This window comes from Oncorhynchus mykiss, chromosome 20, assembly GCF_013265735.2.
Source record: "Oncorhynchus mykiss isolate Arlee chromosome 20, USDA_OmykA_1.1, whole genome shotgun sequence".
In the NCBI taxonomy this organism is placed as follows: Eukaryota; Metazoa; Chordata; class Actinopteri; order Salmoniformes; family Salmonidae; genus Oncorhynchus; species Oncorhynchus mykiss.
The window spans coordinates 31709604-31726677 of NC_048584.1; the positions used below are offsets into that span (position 1 = coordinate 31709604).

The 17074-nt window shown below is 44.6% G+C and overlaps 1 protein-coding gene across 2 annotated transcripts; it reads left to right on the forward strand.

The window, feature by feature from the left end:
- The first annotated feature begins 4102 nt into the window (after positions 1 to 4102).
- Positions 4103 to 16275, forward strand: erlec1 (endoplasmic reticulum lectin 1). 2 transcript variants are annotated; one of them, XM_036956183.1, is made up of 13 exons: positions 4103 to 4580; positions 4893 to 4997; positions 5199 to 5279; positions 8979 to 9056; positions 9170 to 9298; positions 9511 to 9734; positions 10253 to 10403; positions 10567 to 10731; positions 11339 to 11398; positions 12695 to 12819; positions 13110 to 13187; positions 15003 to 15078; positions 15208 to 16275. In XM_036956183.1, exons 1-13 carry the CDS (start codon positions 4437 to 4439, stop codon positions 15277 to 15279), a joined length of 1488 nt encoding a protein of 495 aa, XP_036812078.1. In that variant the 5' UTR covers positions 4103 to 4436; the 3' UTR covers positions 15280 to 16275. The 2 variants fall into 2 exon arrangements, with proteins under 2 accessions (XP_036812078.1, XP_036812079.1); XM_036956184.1 differs by having other exon boundaries at positions 9173 to 9298.
- Positions 16276 to 17074: the final 799 nt, after the last annotated feature.

Genomic DNA, 17074 nt, shown 5'->3' on the forward strand with positions numbered 1-17074 from the left:
TGATTTTAAGGTTATTCTATTGGTTTTTAAATCAATCCACGATTGTGCACCCCAATACATGTCAGACATGCTTTTTAGTTATGTACCCAGTAGGTTCCTTTAGGTCCTCTGGCACTGGCCTTTTAACTATCCCAAAGCCTCGGACCAAGAGGCATGGAGAGGCAGCTTTTAGTTATTATGCCCCCAGCCTCTGGAACAGCCTGTCAGAGAACCTGAGGGAGGCTGAAACTGTGGACATATTAAAAATACTTTAAAACCAATCCTTTTAGCTTCGCTTTTCCATAGCGTGTTTTTTAGCAGTGGTGTAAAGTACTTAAGTAGAAATAGTACTACTTAAGTAGTTTTTTGTGGTATCTGTACTTTGCTTTATTATTTATATTTTGACAAATTTTACTTCACTACATCCCTAAAGAAAATAGTGTACTTTTTACTCCACACATTTTCCCTGACACCCAAAAGTACTTGTTACATTTTGAATGCTTAGCAGGACAGGAAAATTGTCCAATTCAAGCACTTATCAAGAGAACAACCCTGGTCATCCCTAATGCCTCTGATCTGGCATACTCACTAAACAGAAATTATTGTTTTGGAGTGTCCCCTGGCTATCGGTAAATAAATAAAAAACGAAATTGTGCAGTCTAGTTTGCTTACATTGAAATAGTAATTAGAAATAGTTTACTTTTGATAGTTAAGTATATTTTAGCAATTACATTTACTTTTAATACTTTTAGACAAGTATTATTTTACTGGGTGACTTTCAATAGTAATTTTCTATTAAGAGCTACTTTTACTCAAGTGTGACAATTAGGTACTTTTTCCGACAGTTTTTTAGTCGTTCAGCTGGCAGACAGAGTGAGGTTAGGCTGTGCATGAAGAGTCTATTTTTTTACATTTGATTTAACTAGGCAAGTTAGTCAAGAAAAAAATCTTATTTTCAATGACGGCCTAGGAACAGTGGGTTAACTGCCTTGTTCAGGGGCAGAACAACAGATTTGTACCTTGTCAGCTCAGGGATTCAACACTCTAGTCCACATATGTCAGAGTCAAGGCCCGCGGGCCACATCCGGCCCGCAAGAAGGTTTTTTACGGCCCCTGGGATGATCTTGATTTATTATTAGAACCGGCCCGCAGCAAGCCGGCAGCCCGCAGATCTTTTACACGCACCAATACTACATTTCCCACAATGCAAAGGTGACGCACCGAGCAGTAGGCTGCTTCATTTCAATATTTATTGGCACAGCAGTCGTCAGCATCACAGTAAAATTAACTTTCAGATACCCATCAAAAATGGCAAAACGGAAGGTGGATACTGAGAACCGGGGGTTTCAAACAAGGTGGGAGTCGGAGTATATGTTCACGAAGGTAGCTGGAAAACCTGTGTGTCTTCTGTGTGGCGAAAGTGTGGCGGTACTGAAAGAGTATAATCTGAGACGACATTATGAAACGAAACACGCGGACAAAAACAAGAATATGGACATGGAACAAAGGCTACAAAAGGCAGAGGAATTAAAACGAGGCCTCAAATCTCGACAGGCTCTGTTCAAAAAAGCCAAATCACAAGGCCAGGCTGCTGTCAAGGCCAGTTTTATTTTGGCAGAAGAGATCGCTAAATCAGCCCGGCCATTTACGGAGGGGGATTTCATCAAAAACTGCATGATTAAAGTTTGTGACGAAGTTTGCCCAGAAAAAAGGCAACTCTTTTTAAATGTGAGTCTGAGCAGAAACACCATTGCCGAGAGAGTAGACCAGTTGTCCATCAATCTAAAAGAGCAGCTTGTGAAAAAGGGAAAAGATTTTATTGCATATTCCTTGGCTGTGGATGAGAGCACCGACATTTCTGACATTGCCCAGTTGTCAATTTTCATCCGCGGAGTGGACTCCAACCTAAGCGTGACAGAGGAGTTTTTGGCTTTACGTCCTATGCATGGCACAACTACGGGGCATGATTTGTATGAAGAGGTGTCAAGATGTGTAAATGAGATGGAGCTGCCTTGGGAAAAACTCGTGGGTTTGACAACCGACGGAGCACCTGCGATGTGTGGACACAGGAGCGGACTGGTGGCGAAGATACGGGAAAAGATGCAAGAGGAAAACGCGACAGGTGAGCTGACAGCTTATCATTGTATCATACACCAGGAAGCGTTGTGCGGTAAAGCCTTGAAAATGGAGCATGTAATGAGCATCATCACGCGCACAGTTAACTTTATCAGAGCCAAAGGTTTGAATCACCGCCAGTTCAAGGCATTTCTGACGGAGTTAGAAACGGAGCATGGTGATTTGCCTTATCACACAGAGGTGCGATGGCTAAGCCAGGGAAAGGTGCTTCAAAGATGTTTCGAGCTTCGTGAGGAGATTTGTCTGTTCTTGGACAGCAAAGGGAAAGACACAACACAACTCCGAGACGAAATGTTTCTGTGTGAAATGGCTTTTCTGTGTGACATTACGAGTCATCTGAATGCAATAAACTTGCAGCTGCAGGGTCGGGATCGTGTCATCTCTGATATGTACAGTACAGTGAAGGCATTTAAAACCAAACTGACTCTGTGGGAGACGCAGATGCGGAAAGAAAATTTGAGCCACTTTCCCAGCTGCCAGACCATGAAAGAGAAGCTCTCTACCAGTGCGTTCCCGAGCACACAGTTGGCTGATAAAATAGGTATGCTTGCCGCTGACTTTCGACGCCGATTTGCTGACTTTGAAGCACAAAAAAGCAGGTTGGAACTGCTCGGTAACCCATTTGCTGTTGACGTGGAAAGCTCACCACCAAACCTCCAAATGGAGTTGATTGACCTCCAATGCAATGATGCACTGAGGGCAAAATATGCGGCAGTGGGTGCTGCGGAGTTCGCCCGTTTCCTCCCCGGCACAATGCCCCAGCTGCGCATCCAGGCTGCTCAAACGTTGTCTATGTTTGGCAGCACATACCTGTGTGAACAACTGTTTTCTTTGATGAACCTGAACAAAACATCACACAGAAGTCGACTTACTGCTGAACACCTCCACTCAATTCTGAGGATTTCTTCAGCTCAGAGCCTTACCCCGAACATTGATGAACTTGTGGAAAAGATGGGACACCACCAAGTATCACCCTCAACCTCAAACAAGTGAACATTACTGTGCAATCACATATTTAGAGTTTTTACTCAGTTCAAGTTTAAAAGTTAAAATTTAATATTTGTTTTCACTGCATGTTACTTCTCCTTAAACAAAGTGTTGTTTTTGATTAATAGATTTTTGCACTTTATTTTTTTGTATTTCAATCCAATTATATTTTAAAAATATTTCAGTTGAGTGGATGATAGAAAATTGCTATTATTGTTTTTTCTTTGAAGTAAATTTAGCCCACTTTTGCTAAAATAGAAAATATAGTCTACTGATGGTGCCTTGAATACCGGTTTCTTTCATTTAATGTTCATGTTATGGGGATATTTATATAAAGGAAATTTGTCTTTTGTGTCTGTTGAAAATTAAAGATTACTGACAGAGCCATAAGAAAATATTGCTTTATTTATCTGATCATATTGTAATATATTTGTTAGGTTTTCAGTAGGTTCAATTAGGTTCACTAGACTATATGCGTCATTTAAAAAATGTTCAATGAACATTCGAACAGTCCGGCCCTCGTCTTGTAGCTGATTTTTTTATTTGGCCCTCCGTCCATTTGACTTTGACACCCCTGCTCTAGTCCAACACTAACCACTTGGCTACCTGCCGCCCCAAAAATGAGATCATGGATAAAAACCAGAATATTTGTCAAACAGCAATCACCAGAATATGACCCTCGATGGTTATTGGAAAGGAGCATCAAATTTATAGCGTTCACTTTCAACACACTGTGAAGTCAATTCATCATAATTTACTTAATATGTATCCTAAAGAACGGCATGGTTTCCCGAGTCATCGTGGGAGGAACACATACCATATTATCGCGTGACTCCAAGTTTGCTTCGATATGATGGTTATTATATCAGTATTTGCTCATAAAGTCGTTTCCACCGCCATTTCTCGCATAATACATTTTACCCACACAATGTCGAATGAACAAATTACATGTAACATGTTTTACAATTTACCGAAACTTCCTGTTTCCGTCACAACGGTCGTGACATGTTTGTATACGGTATACACGCATGGAAACGTGGTTAGTGAAGCCGATATGTCAGATGTGCTTTAAACTGAACTATAACCAGACAACTGGGTAATACATTTGGACTTACTTTTCAGTTTCAGTAAACGCTAACACGGCTGTACCGGAAATACACGTGGCAAGCGACGAGCTATTTCCTGGTTGCTGTGTTGACAAACGAAAGAGACAGCCAGATGGATTCATAATTGTACAATTACCCGGAAACTAAACCAGTTTTATCGGTGGTTAGCTATCTTACGCATTGACAGGCACCATAGAAGGTAGTTAGCGAACCAGCCTTGCAGAGGCAATGGACCGGACTAGGCTGCTGTTCGTGTTGTTTGGGGGTTTGTCGGAGTTGTGTTGTAATGTGTCGGCTAACAGAGGGGGATCTCCTTCGTTTACTGATGAAATCCCATTCAAAATCAACTGGCCCGGAGACGAATTCACCTTGGTGAGTGTTGTGTGTGTGTGTGTGTGTGTTAAATCATGGCTTTTAAAAATAAAATGATTTATTGACAAACGTGTGTGGTTTTAAATGGTGATAAAGCATGTTAAGCCTACCTAGCTAGGTATTCCTTGTTATGGCTGTTGACATATGATTGTCAATGAAAAGCTGATAATACATAGTCTCTGTCATTGCCTGTTATGACTCCTGTAAAGGGTTGCATCTCCTCAACATTTACAATCTGAGATGGTGTAGCCAGTAAACATGCATGCTTTCAGTACAGTATTATTAACTGACCCGAAATATGTCCTTCCATAGCCAACCTCCGGTGCCCTCTACAAAGATGATGACTTTGTCATCATGACAACAACAGAGAAGGAGAAATACAAATGTCTCCTGCCTTCCTTGTCAAATGGAGACGACGTGAGTATAAAGATTAGACTAGCTAGATAAAGAATTATGTCTGGCTCCTTTTTCAATTATTGCTTCTCACTTATCCTCCTCTCCTGGTCTCCGTCTCTCTCTCTCTCTCTTGCTGTCTCGCCTCTCCATCTCTCTCTTGCTGTCTCTCCTTTCTCTCTATCTCCCCTATGTCTCTCTTCTCCCTCTATTTCTATCTCTCAGGATGATGTCAAGGAGTACGCTGGTCCCACTCCAGGTGATCTACTGGACCCACTGTTCAAACAGAGCAGCTGCTCCTACAGAGTGAGAACCGCCCAGTTTCACTTTTACTTCTGTCTAAATATAAGCTATCTTGAGTACCACTGCAATACTAGCAACACCAATGTCATGGGTTTAACCCCTTTAGGTAGTGTTGCACGGTACACCGGTACAATGGTAATATCACGGTACCAAAAGGTCATGATACTTATGATACCAACATTTTAGCGTACCGTTTCATATGATACTACCAAGTTTTTCGTCTGACTCCTGTTATAAAATGTTTATGAAATCAGTATTGTTCATACATTCAGTTGAATTTAAGCAACAGCCATTAGTATGCACTGGTCCAATGATATCCACACCATTTCATGTGCATATCACACGTGGCAGCAGTAATCAACCAGCCTCATCCTCTACCAGCCCTCACTCACCTGCTTCTCTCAGCATCTCCTACCAGCCCTCACTCACCTGCTTCTCTCAGCAGCCCCTACCAGCCCTCACTCACCTGCTTCTCTCAGCATCCCCTACCAGCCCTCACTCACCTGCTCCTCTCAGCATCCCCTACCAGCCCTCACTCACCTGCTCCTCTCAGCATCCCCTACCAGCCCTCACTCACCTGCTCCTCTCAGCATCCCCTACCAGCCCTCATTCACCTGCTTCTCTCAGCATCCCCTACCAGCCCTCACTCACCTGCTTCTCTCAGCATCCCCTACCAGCCCTCACCCACCTGCTTCTCTCAGCATCCCCTACCAGCCCTCACTCACCTGCTCCTCTCAGCATCCCCTACCAGCCCTCAATCACCTGCTCCTCTCAGCATCCCCTACCAGCCCTCATTCACCTGATTCTCTCAGCATCCCCTACCAGCCCTCACTCACCTGCTTCTCTCAGCATCCCCTACCAGCCCTCACTCACCTGCTTCTCTCAGCATCCCCTACCAGCCCTCACTCACCTGCTTCTCTCAGCATCTCCGACCAGCCCTCACTCACCTGCTTCTCTCAGCATCCCCTACCAGCCCTCACTCACCTGCTTCTCTCAGCATCCCCTACCAGCCCTCACTCACCTGCTTCTCTCAGCATCCCCTACCAGCCCTCACTCACCTGCTTCTCTCAGCATCCCCTACCAGCCCTCACTCACCTGCTTCTCTCAGCATCCCCTACCAGCCCTCACTCACCTGCTTCTCTCAGCATCCCCTACCAGCCCTCACTCACCTGCTTCTCTCAGCATCCCCTACCAGCCCTCACTCACCTGCTTCTCTCAGCATCCCCTACCAGCCCTCACTCACCTGCTTCTCTCAGCATCCCCTACCAGCCCTCACTCACCTGCTTCTCTCAGCATCCCCTACCAGCCCTCACTCACCTGCTCCTCTCAGCATCCCCTACCAGCCCTTACTCACCTGCTCCTCTCAGCATCCCCTACCAGCCCTCATTCACCTGCTTCTCTCAGCATCCCCTACCAGCCCTCACTCACCTGCTTCTCTCAGCATCCCCTACCAGCCCTCACTCACCTGCTTCTCTCAGCATCCCCTACCAGCCCTTACTCACCTGCTCCTCTCAGCATCCCCTACCAGCCCTCATTCACCTGCTTCTCTCAGCATCCCCTACCAGCCCTCACTCACCTGCTCCTCTCAGCATCCCCTACCAGCCCTCATTCACCTGCTTCTCTCAGCATCCCCTACCAGCCCTCACTCACATGCTTCTCTCTGTGTGCATCTATTCCTCCATCAGTTTTTAAAATATAATTTAGCAGTGATGGCGAGCGTGATTGCAGACCCTGATGAGTCTTCTGCAGAGCGAGCAAAGTTGATACATTGTATAATTTCATCGCCTGTTATAAACATGGGCACAGGCCAGTCTGAGGAGACTGCAAGTTCGCTGTCACACAGCCTCTGAGTGCCAGAAAGAGAAAATTGAGCAGAGCTTCACGACAGCCATGCTTGCAGCTTTACAGCAGAGAAAACGGCTTGTCTCTAGCCTAAACATTTGAAAATACAGTATATGACCCATATTACCAATATACCCTTTTACTTTCTATCGGGATTTGTGCTCATTTAATATAATTTCACAATCCATGTCGCAGGCTGTTTTGAACTAATCCCTGGTCGCTTATTGTTGGTTTGATAACAAACAACGTTCAGTCATGTTACCTTGCTAGCTAACAACCCGGTAAATTGACAGTAGGTTTAGGCAAATTCAATTGGCACAGGAACAAAGAAAACAAGTCTGCTACTCATGAGATGTGCTTCAGAGGTAGGATTCATGTAGGACTAATTGAAACCTAAACTATATCATAAATTCAATCTCTTTCTGGTGATCCTTGAAATCTTTTTGGTGCCTAACATTTTAAAAGTTGGTAGCAGTGTGTGTTTGTGGGACTGAGTGAGAGAGAGAGAGAGGTGTGTGTGTGTTATAAGAGGGAGGGAGATGGTGTGTGTGAGGAAGGGAGGGAGGTATGTGTCTGTGTTAACTGAAGTGTAAAGGTTTCATGCAGTGTTTTCCCTTACTGACACAATGACATGCAGATCATTATGCATGTATACTCCTCCCTCCCATTCCTCCAGCCAAATCACAGCTAGGCATTTGAAAATATGAGCAAATCGGCCATTCTATTATACGCTGAACCGTGTGAAGTCAGTGTGTTGTATTGAGTAGAAGTGTGAATTTCAGTGATAGGTTTTTTGCGTAGCAAATGCGCAGAACATTTAGAAAATGGGGGAAAACGTCCGGTGGACGGGGCAAAAAGGACACTAGGCCTCTGAATGGTTTCCCCCTTGGTATCGGTGATACTAGGCCTCTGAATGGTTTCCCCCTTGGTATCGGTGATACTAGGCCTCTGAATGGTTTCCCCCTTGGTATCGGTGATACTAGGCCTCTGAATGGTTTCCCCCTTGGTATCGGTGATACTAGGCCTCTGAATGGTTTCCCCCTTGGTATCGGTGATACTAGGCCTCTGAATGGTTTCCCCCTTGGTATCGGTGATACTAGGCCTCTGAATGGTTTCCCCCTTGGTATCGGTGATACTAGGCCTCTGAATGGTTTCCCCCTTGTTATCGTTGATACTAGGCCTCTGAATGGTTTCCCCCTTGGTATCGGTGATACTAGGCCACTCTGAATGGTTTCCCCCTTGGTATCGGTGATACTAGGCCTCTGAATGGTTTCCCCCTTGGTATCGGTGATACTAGGCCTCTGAATGGTTTCCCCCTTGGTATCGGTGATACTAGGCCTCTGAATGGTTTCCCCCTTGGTATCGGTGATACTAGGCCTCTGAATGGTTTCCCCATTGGTATCGGTGATACTAGGCCTCTGAATGGTTTCCCCCTAGGTATCGGTGATACTAGGCCTCTGAATGGTTTCCCCCTTGGTATCGGTGATACTAGGCCACTCTGAATGGTTTCCCCCTTGGTATTGGTGATACTAGGCCACTCTGAATGGTTTCCCCCTTGGTATCGGTGATACTAGGCCACTCTGAATGGTTTCCCCCTTGGTATCGGGACACTAGGCCACTCTGAATGGTTTCCCCCTTGGTATCGGGACACTAGGCCACTCTGAATGGTTTCCCCCTTGGTATCGGGATACTAGGCCACTCTGAATCGTTTCCCCCTTGGTATCGGTGATACTAGGCATCATATCGGTAGTAACGTTTTGGCATCGTGACAACACTACCCTTAATGTACTCACTGTGCTGTCAGTCACTTTGGATAGGCTAACCACTCTCTTCTGGCATGTGTTGTGGTGTTAATTGTAGATCGAGTCATACTGGACGTATGAGGTGTGTCATGGGAAGCATGTGAGACAATACCATGAAGAGAAGGAGACGGGACAGGTCCGTGGGAAATTATTACTTTCACCATAATTAAATTGTCTAGCATTTAAGTATGTTGCAACACATAGAAAAAAAGCAATCAATGTGAAATGTTTTTTCTCTGTTTTATCTAGCAGATCAAACTTCAGGAGTACGTCTTGGGAAGCATGACCAAGAAGACTGAATCTTCAACCACTTCAGGAACAGAGACTGCAGAGAAAGTTGAGGAGACGAAACCAGAGGAGTCAGAACCGGAGAAAGAGGTTTGTTGTTTGACAGAGACCCAGCAGTGAGGCTCATATACATTTGAAAAAACACCAGATAAGACTTCTTTGAATCTTTTGTCTTATGTTTGTTTAATTTCTCTTTCTAATCATTGGTCTTTACCTTACTTGCTGTGATCTGGTTAGTTTATCTACCTAAGTTGAATACACAGATTATCTCTGTTGAAAGACACAAATATAAATGTCTTTAGGTTCCCACTAAGAACGTGGAGGGCCAGCTCGCTCCATACTACCCGGTGTTGATGGGCCACGGGACGGCCTGCGTCCTGAAACAGAACACGCCTCGCTCCACCAACGTGCTGTATGTCTGCCACCCCGAAGCAAAGCATGAGATCCTCTCTATTGCTGAGGTCACTACCTGCGAGTACGAAGTAGTGGTGCTGACCCATCTGATCTGTGCACACCCCAAATACAGGTGTGTGTGTGTGTGTGTGTGTGTGTGTGTGTGTGTGTGTGTGTGTGTGTGTGTGTGTGTGTGTGTGTGTGTGTGTGTGTGTGTGTGTGTGTGCACACCCCAAATACAGGTAGCAGCAGATCTACCCAATCAGTTTCCCTTGTTTGATCTATTTCAGAACTAGCATAGCTGATTTAACTCATTTACAGAATGACATAGTGAATAGTCCCGTAGTTAGTGTAAGTTAAGGCAGTGGTATTCAAACTTTTGGGACCCCATGTTTTCCACCAGAATTTCTGGTGAACACATTAATGTTTGCAATAATTTCTCGAGATCCCAATATGACAACCTTAAAATCTGTATATTTATTTGCATCAACGAATAACCTCAAATGTAATGAATTTTCTCATCAAAAATTAAAATAAACCAATAAATAATTGTGCTCAATTTTTTTATTTATAATTATTTCTCAAAACGTTAGTATATTGTCCCATGTTTGAGATGTAATGGAGTCATATCTTTATCCCATGGTGTGTTAGGTTCAAGTCGTCCCCAGTGAATGCCATCTTCTGCCAGGCCCTGTCTGGTTCTCCCCTGCAGCCTCACAGTCTCTCTCAGATGAACCGAGAGCAGGAACAGCTACTGAAACCTCCCTTCAGTGCTCCTACTGCCCCAGAGATGGAGAGAGAGGTGAGGGGGGGGGGGGGGGTGAAACTGGTGGAAGATAGGAAGGGGCAGGGGTAGTGGAAGACTAGTAGGCCGCACCATGGTAAAGCGTTTTGCATTCTTCCCAACTCTACTGAACAAGACTCGGGTTTAGAAGCCAACCACCTCCCCTCCTTTTTTTCTCCAGGAAGAGAGTATGTCCCCGGTGAGAGAGGAGGCCTTCTCCTCTACCCATAAGCCCCTGGTGGTGGGCGGGCAGACTCATATTACAGTGGGAACCACCCACATCTCCCGCCTGACGGACGAGCAGCTGATCAAAGAGTTCCTGAGTGGCTCCTACTGTCTCCATGGGGTTAGTATGAGGCATGCTGATTGGCTGGCTGTTGAAGAAGACACCTACTCATTGGCTACAGTTCCATATTGGCTACTGCTCATTGGCTGCTGTTGTTTATTCAATTCAATTGAATATAACATTATTGTTCCCTGATGTATTACATGTATACATACCAAAATACTTTTATCTCCCTCACCAACTTTAAACATCTGCTATCTGAGCAGCTAACCGATCGCTGCAGCTGTACATAGTCCATCGGTAAATAGCCCACCCAATTTACCTACCTCATCCCCATACTGTTTTTATTTATTTACTTTTCTGCTCTTTTGCACACGACCATCTGATCATTTATCACTACAGTGTTATTGACTTGTTTATTGTTTACTCCATGTGTAACTCTGTGTTGTTGTCTGTTCACATTGCTTTGCTTTATCTTGGACAGGTCGCAGTTGTAAATGAGAACTTGTTCTCAACTAGCCTACCTGGTTAAATAAAGGTGAAATAAAAAAAAGGGGAACTGACAGAGGAGGTTAGAAGAGGTGCTCAAGTAACACACACCTCTTCTGTAGCTCATACTGTAGCATACTGTAGCATCTGTCTGATGTCTGGAATCTGTGTGTTCCAGGGAGTGGGATGGTGGAAGTATGAGTTCTGCTATGGGAAGCATGTGCATCAGTACCATGAGGTAAGGGTTCTTTCTCTATTGTGTATCAAACTTATGGAAACAACGTGTTTGACTCCATCCCAGCCCTTACAATGAGCCTGTACTCCTTCACATGGAGTTGATTGTGGCCTGTGGAATGTTGTCCCGCTCCTCTTTAATGGCTGTGCGAAGTTGCTGGATATTGACGGGAGCTGGAACACTGTCATACACGGTGATCCAGAGCATCCCAAACATGCTCAATGGGGGACATGTCTGGTGAGTATGCAGGCAATGGAAGAACTGGGACATTTTCAGCTTCCAGGAATTGTGTACAGATCCTTGCGACATGGGGGCCGTGCATTATCATGCTGAAACATGAGGTGATGACGGCAGATTAATGGTACGACAATGGGCCTCAGGATCTCGTCACGATATCTCTGTGCATTCAAATTGCCATCAATAAAATTCAACTGTGTTCGATGTCTGTAGCTCATAACATAACCCCACAACCACCATGGGGCACTCTGTTCACAATGTTGACATCCGCAATTTGGTCACCCACACGACGCCATCTGCCCGGTACAGTTGAAACCAGGATTCATCCATGAAGAGCACACTTCTCCAGCATGCCAGTGGCCATCAAAGGTAAACATTTCCCCACTGAAGTCAGTTATGACACTGAACTGCAGTCAGGTCAAGCCCCTGGTGAGGATGGCGAGCACGCAGATGAGCTTCCCTGAGATCGTTTCTGACAGGTTGTGCAAACCGGGTGTCTGGTCTCAGCTGATCCTGCAGGTGAAGAAGCTGGATGTTGAGGTCCTGGACTGGCGTGGTTACACGTGGTCTGTGAGGCTGGTTGGACGCACTGCCAAATTCTTTAAAAAAGTGATGTTGGGGGTGGCTTATGGTAGAGAAATTAATGTTCAATTCTCTGGCAACAGGTCTGGTGGACATTCCTGCAATCAGCATGCCAACTGCACACTTCCTCAAAACTTGACACATCTGTGGCATTTTGTTGTGTGTGACAACTGTACATTTTAGTGTGGCTTTTTACTGTCCCCAACACAAGGTGCACCTGTGTATTGATCATGCTATTTAATCAGCTTCTTGATATGCCACACCTGTCAGGTGGATGGATTATCTTGGCGAAGGAGGAATAATCACTAATAGAGATGTAAACAAATTTGTGCACATTTGAGAGAAATAAGCTTTTTGGGTTTATGGAACATTTCTGGGATCTTTTATTTCAGTTCATGAAACATGGGATTAACACTTGCGTTTTATATTTTTGTTCAGTATAATATAGGATGGTTGATTGATGTATGTGTTCTCTCCCAGGATAAGGAGCAAGGGAAGAACATGGTGGTAGTGGGCAGTTGGAACACTGAGGAACACCTGGAGTGGGCCCAGAAGAACGTGGCCCGGTCCTACCAGCTCAAAAACGATGGGGTGCAGAAAGTAAAGTATGTCAGCCAGCTCTACAATCAGTTTATTAAAAGATCACACTGATCTGCAGGATGTTGATAATGAATGTACCACTATTTTAGAAATGGGGCATTAGAGGCTGGTGTCTGGGACAAAGGTTAAGCCTACCTCTGGACTAAAAGCGTGCTCGATGGAGAATACTGATTGAAAGGGCCTTTTAATTCAGCAATAGAATTCACCTGTTTCCAGGAAACCTAAACATGTTTAATGAGGAGAACACATTTGTGATTGATAATGAGGATTTCATGGTTGTACTTTCTTCTCCCAGACTGGTGTCTCACTTCTACGGCCACGGGGATGTGTGTGACATGACGGGGAAACCCAGACAGGTCATCGTCAAGCTCAAGTAGGTCATCATTAGTGTTTCCACTCTCTTCCTGAGAGAGACCTGGTCAAGTATTGACACACTTAAAGCCGCAACGTCATTTTTGGGGGCGACCTGACCAAATTCACATAGAAATCTAAGTTCTAGATCTGTCATTCTCATTGAAAGCGGGATATTTATTCTATGTGCATATTTCTATGCTTTCCCATCAAAGTTTTTATTGCGTCTTTTTACTTTCAGCTTTGTACACCAGATTCAAACAGCTGAAAATAAAAGATGTTTGGTTATGTAAAATATATTTCACAGCGGTTTAGAATGTACAATGATTCTCTACACTATACTTGCTTGTTTAGTCACAACCTGAAATTAGAACTATTAGAATTTTAGCAAACAGGAAATGGCGAAGTGATTGCTGCATAGTGCATCTTCAATATACACTACATGTATATTGTGGACACCTGCTCATCGAACATCTCATTCAAAAGTCATGGGGATTAATATGGAGTTGGAACATTACTGCGGGGACTTGCTTCCATTCAGCCACGAGCATTAGTGAGGTCGGGCACTGATGTTGGGCAATTAGGCATGGCTCGAAGTCGACGTTCCAATTAATCCCAAAGGTGTTCGATTGGTTTGAGGTCAGGGCTCTGTGCAGGTCAGTCAAGTTCTTCCACACTGATCTCGGCAAACCATTTCTGTATAGACCTCGCTTTGTGCACGGGGGCATTGTCATACTGAAACAGGAAAGGGCCTTCCCCAAACTGTTGCCACAATGTTGGAAGCACCGAATCGTTGTATGCTGTAGTGTTAAGATTTCCTTTCACTGGAAATAAGGGGCCTAGCCCAAACCATGAAAAACAGGCCCAGACCATTATTCCCCCTCCACCAAACGTTAGTTGGCACTATGCTTTGGGCAGGTAGCGTTCTCCTGGCATCCGCCAAACCCAGATTCGTTCGTCAGACTGCCAGATGGTGAAGCGTCATTTATCACTCCAGAGAGTTTCCACTGCTCCAGAGTCCAATGGCTGCAAGCTTTACACCACTCCAGCCGACGCTTGTCATTGCGATCTTAGGCTTGTCCATGACTGCTCAGTCATGGAAACCCATTTCATGAAGCTTCCAACGAACAGTGCTTGTGCTGACGTTGCTCGGTAGTGAGTGTTTTTACCGAGGACAGACAATTTTTTTGCGTTTCAGCTGTCCTGTTCTATGAGCTAGTGTGTCCTACCACTTCTTGGATGAGCTGTTGTTGCTCCTAGACGTTTCCATTTCATAATAACAGCACTTACAGTTGACCGGGGCAGCTCTAGCAGGGTAGAAATTTGACGAACTGACTTGTTGGAAAGGTGGCAACCTATGACGGTGCCACAGTGACTCACTGAGCTCTTCAGTAAGGCCATTCTACTGCCAATGTGTGTCTATGGAGATTGCATGGCTGCTTGCTCAATTTAATATCCCGGTTAGCAACGGGTGCGGCTGAAATAGCCAAATACACTAATTTGAAGGGGTGTCCACATACTTTTATATATGACATTTAGCAGACATTTATCCAAAGCAACTTAGTCATGCATTTTACGTACGGGTGGTCGCGGGAATGAAACCCACTATCCTGGCATTGCAAGCACCATGCTCTACCAACTGAGTTACAGAGGACCACTTCCCCATTGGAGTGACATGCGGAGCTTAAAAGCTCATCAGATAGAAATGTATGGTGTAGAACAGGGAATCTTGTCAGCTCTACTGATTATATTTCTATCTGCAACGTTCAGAATGTTTCACATCACTGAATACACCGCAAGTCTCTGATTCAAGTATTTTTCCTCTCCTCTGCCTCAGGTGTAAGGAGTCTGAGTCTCCCCATGCCGTCACTGTGTACATGCTGGAGCCTCAGACCTGTCAGTACGTCCTTGGGGTAAGACTGCATACACACATCACTGTCGCATCGTCTTATGGTTCAACACTTGAACACATTGTTGCAGATTTCCGATGTATTCACTACACATGGCAAATAAACTCAACCCTGTTATTTTTTCTCAATCAGGTTGAGTCTCCAGTCATATGCCAGATCCTGGACACAGCTGATGAGAAAGGCCTTCTATCTGTCACCAGCTAACAGAACAGGAGGCCTGAGAGATGAAGAAGAGGGATGAGCAGAGGGGAATAAGAAGCGCAATAGAAAAGGACATGGATTTAGGCGGCATAAAACGGACAACTGAAGAATGGATGCACCAAGGCCCATGGCACTGCTCAGGAGGTTCAGACAGACATGGAGAAAGTGTTGATCCTGGAACGGCCCCTGGAAGCCAGGACCACAGTCCCTCGCTAATGCCCTGGCTTAGACCTCCTCTATGGACTGTACCAGACCCATTCTGCTTAAAAAGCCTTATATAAAAGCATGGAAATCCTATTCTAAATGGGACAGAGACTCACAGAATGTGACCCTGCTCACTCCACAAGGCAGTGGATCTATGGCCTGGACTTCATATCTTCCTTGTATGCTTTATCTTCGGCACATTAGTTCTAGTGTCTTTTCTGGCCATATGCCAGGACAGAGAACCACCAATCATTCAGATAACCTCATCAGCAGAACCAGTTTCCATGTTGTAGTCGGTTTTATTGTCAACATTCTAAATTATCGTAATTTATTTCAGATTGATTTGATGCTTGTCCGTGACACTTTGGTTTTGTAGATATCTTTGAGCAAGGTCAGTTTGAATTTTAAAATGTGCAGACAAACTAACTGTGGGTATAGTAAGATTGGGGTTCTGGTGTCATGGTTGGGATCAATTCCATTTCAATTCAGTCGATTCAGGAAGTAAACTGAAATTCCAAATGCCTCAGTATTTCCTCATTCAAAAGCAATAATTTAAATTGGGATTTGAATTTGCCAGTTTACTTCCTGAATTGACCCCGACCATGGTTGTTATGTTACAGGGTGAGTGAGAGTAACTTAACTTGATGTGCTGTGAATTCAAATCCAAATTTGAGTTGTGATGAACATTTGTTACGTACTGAATCAGATGTTTCCTGTGAATTTCTAAATATGGTGTGTTCTATGGTTAAAATGAGGGGGGAAAAAAATAGTTAAATAAAAATATAACAAAAATGAGTTCAAATGATTGTCTGGGAGAGCTAGCCACAATATAATAAAGCTCTTGTTTAACTAGCATTCAGTTTGAACCATTATACACTTAGTAAAAAAAGGCCAACTGAACGGAATTCTGTTTGATCACCGGTAGCTTATTTGGTACCACAGACTTAGTTAGACAACTCATCTTTGTATCTGTCCCATTATGGGCTCTTTATTTTGAAGTGGTCCAAGTAGAGCGCTCTATGGATAGACACATGCACTGTGCATAGCTGTCAAATGACAAAAGCTTGAGATGCAGGTTGATTAGCTGACCACCAGAGGGCTCTGATATAGCAACGATTCCCATAGCAACGATTAAAACATTCCCTAACCAGAAACCGTGGATTGATGGCAGCATTCGTGTGAAACTGAAAGCGCGAACCACTGCTTTTAATCAGGGCAAGGTGTCTGGTAACATGACCGAATACAAACAGTGCAGCTATTCCCTCCGCAAGGCTATCAAACAAGCTAAGCGCCAGTACAGAGACAAAGTAGAATCTCAATTCAACGGCTCAGACACAAGAGGCATGTGGCAGGGTCTACAGTCAATCACGGACTACAGGAAGAAACCCAGCCCAGTCACGGACCAGGATGTCTTGCTCCCAGGCAGACTAAATAACTTTTTTGCCCGCTTTGAGGACAATACAGTGCCACTGACACGGCCTGCAACGAAAACATGCGGTCTCTCCTTCACTGCAGCCGAGGTGAGTAAGACATTTAAACGTGTTAACCCTCGCAAGGCTGCAGGCCCAGATGGCATCCCCAGCCGCGCCCTCAG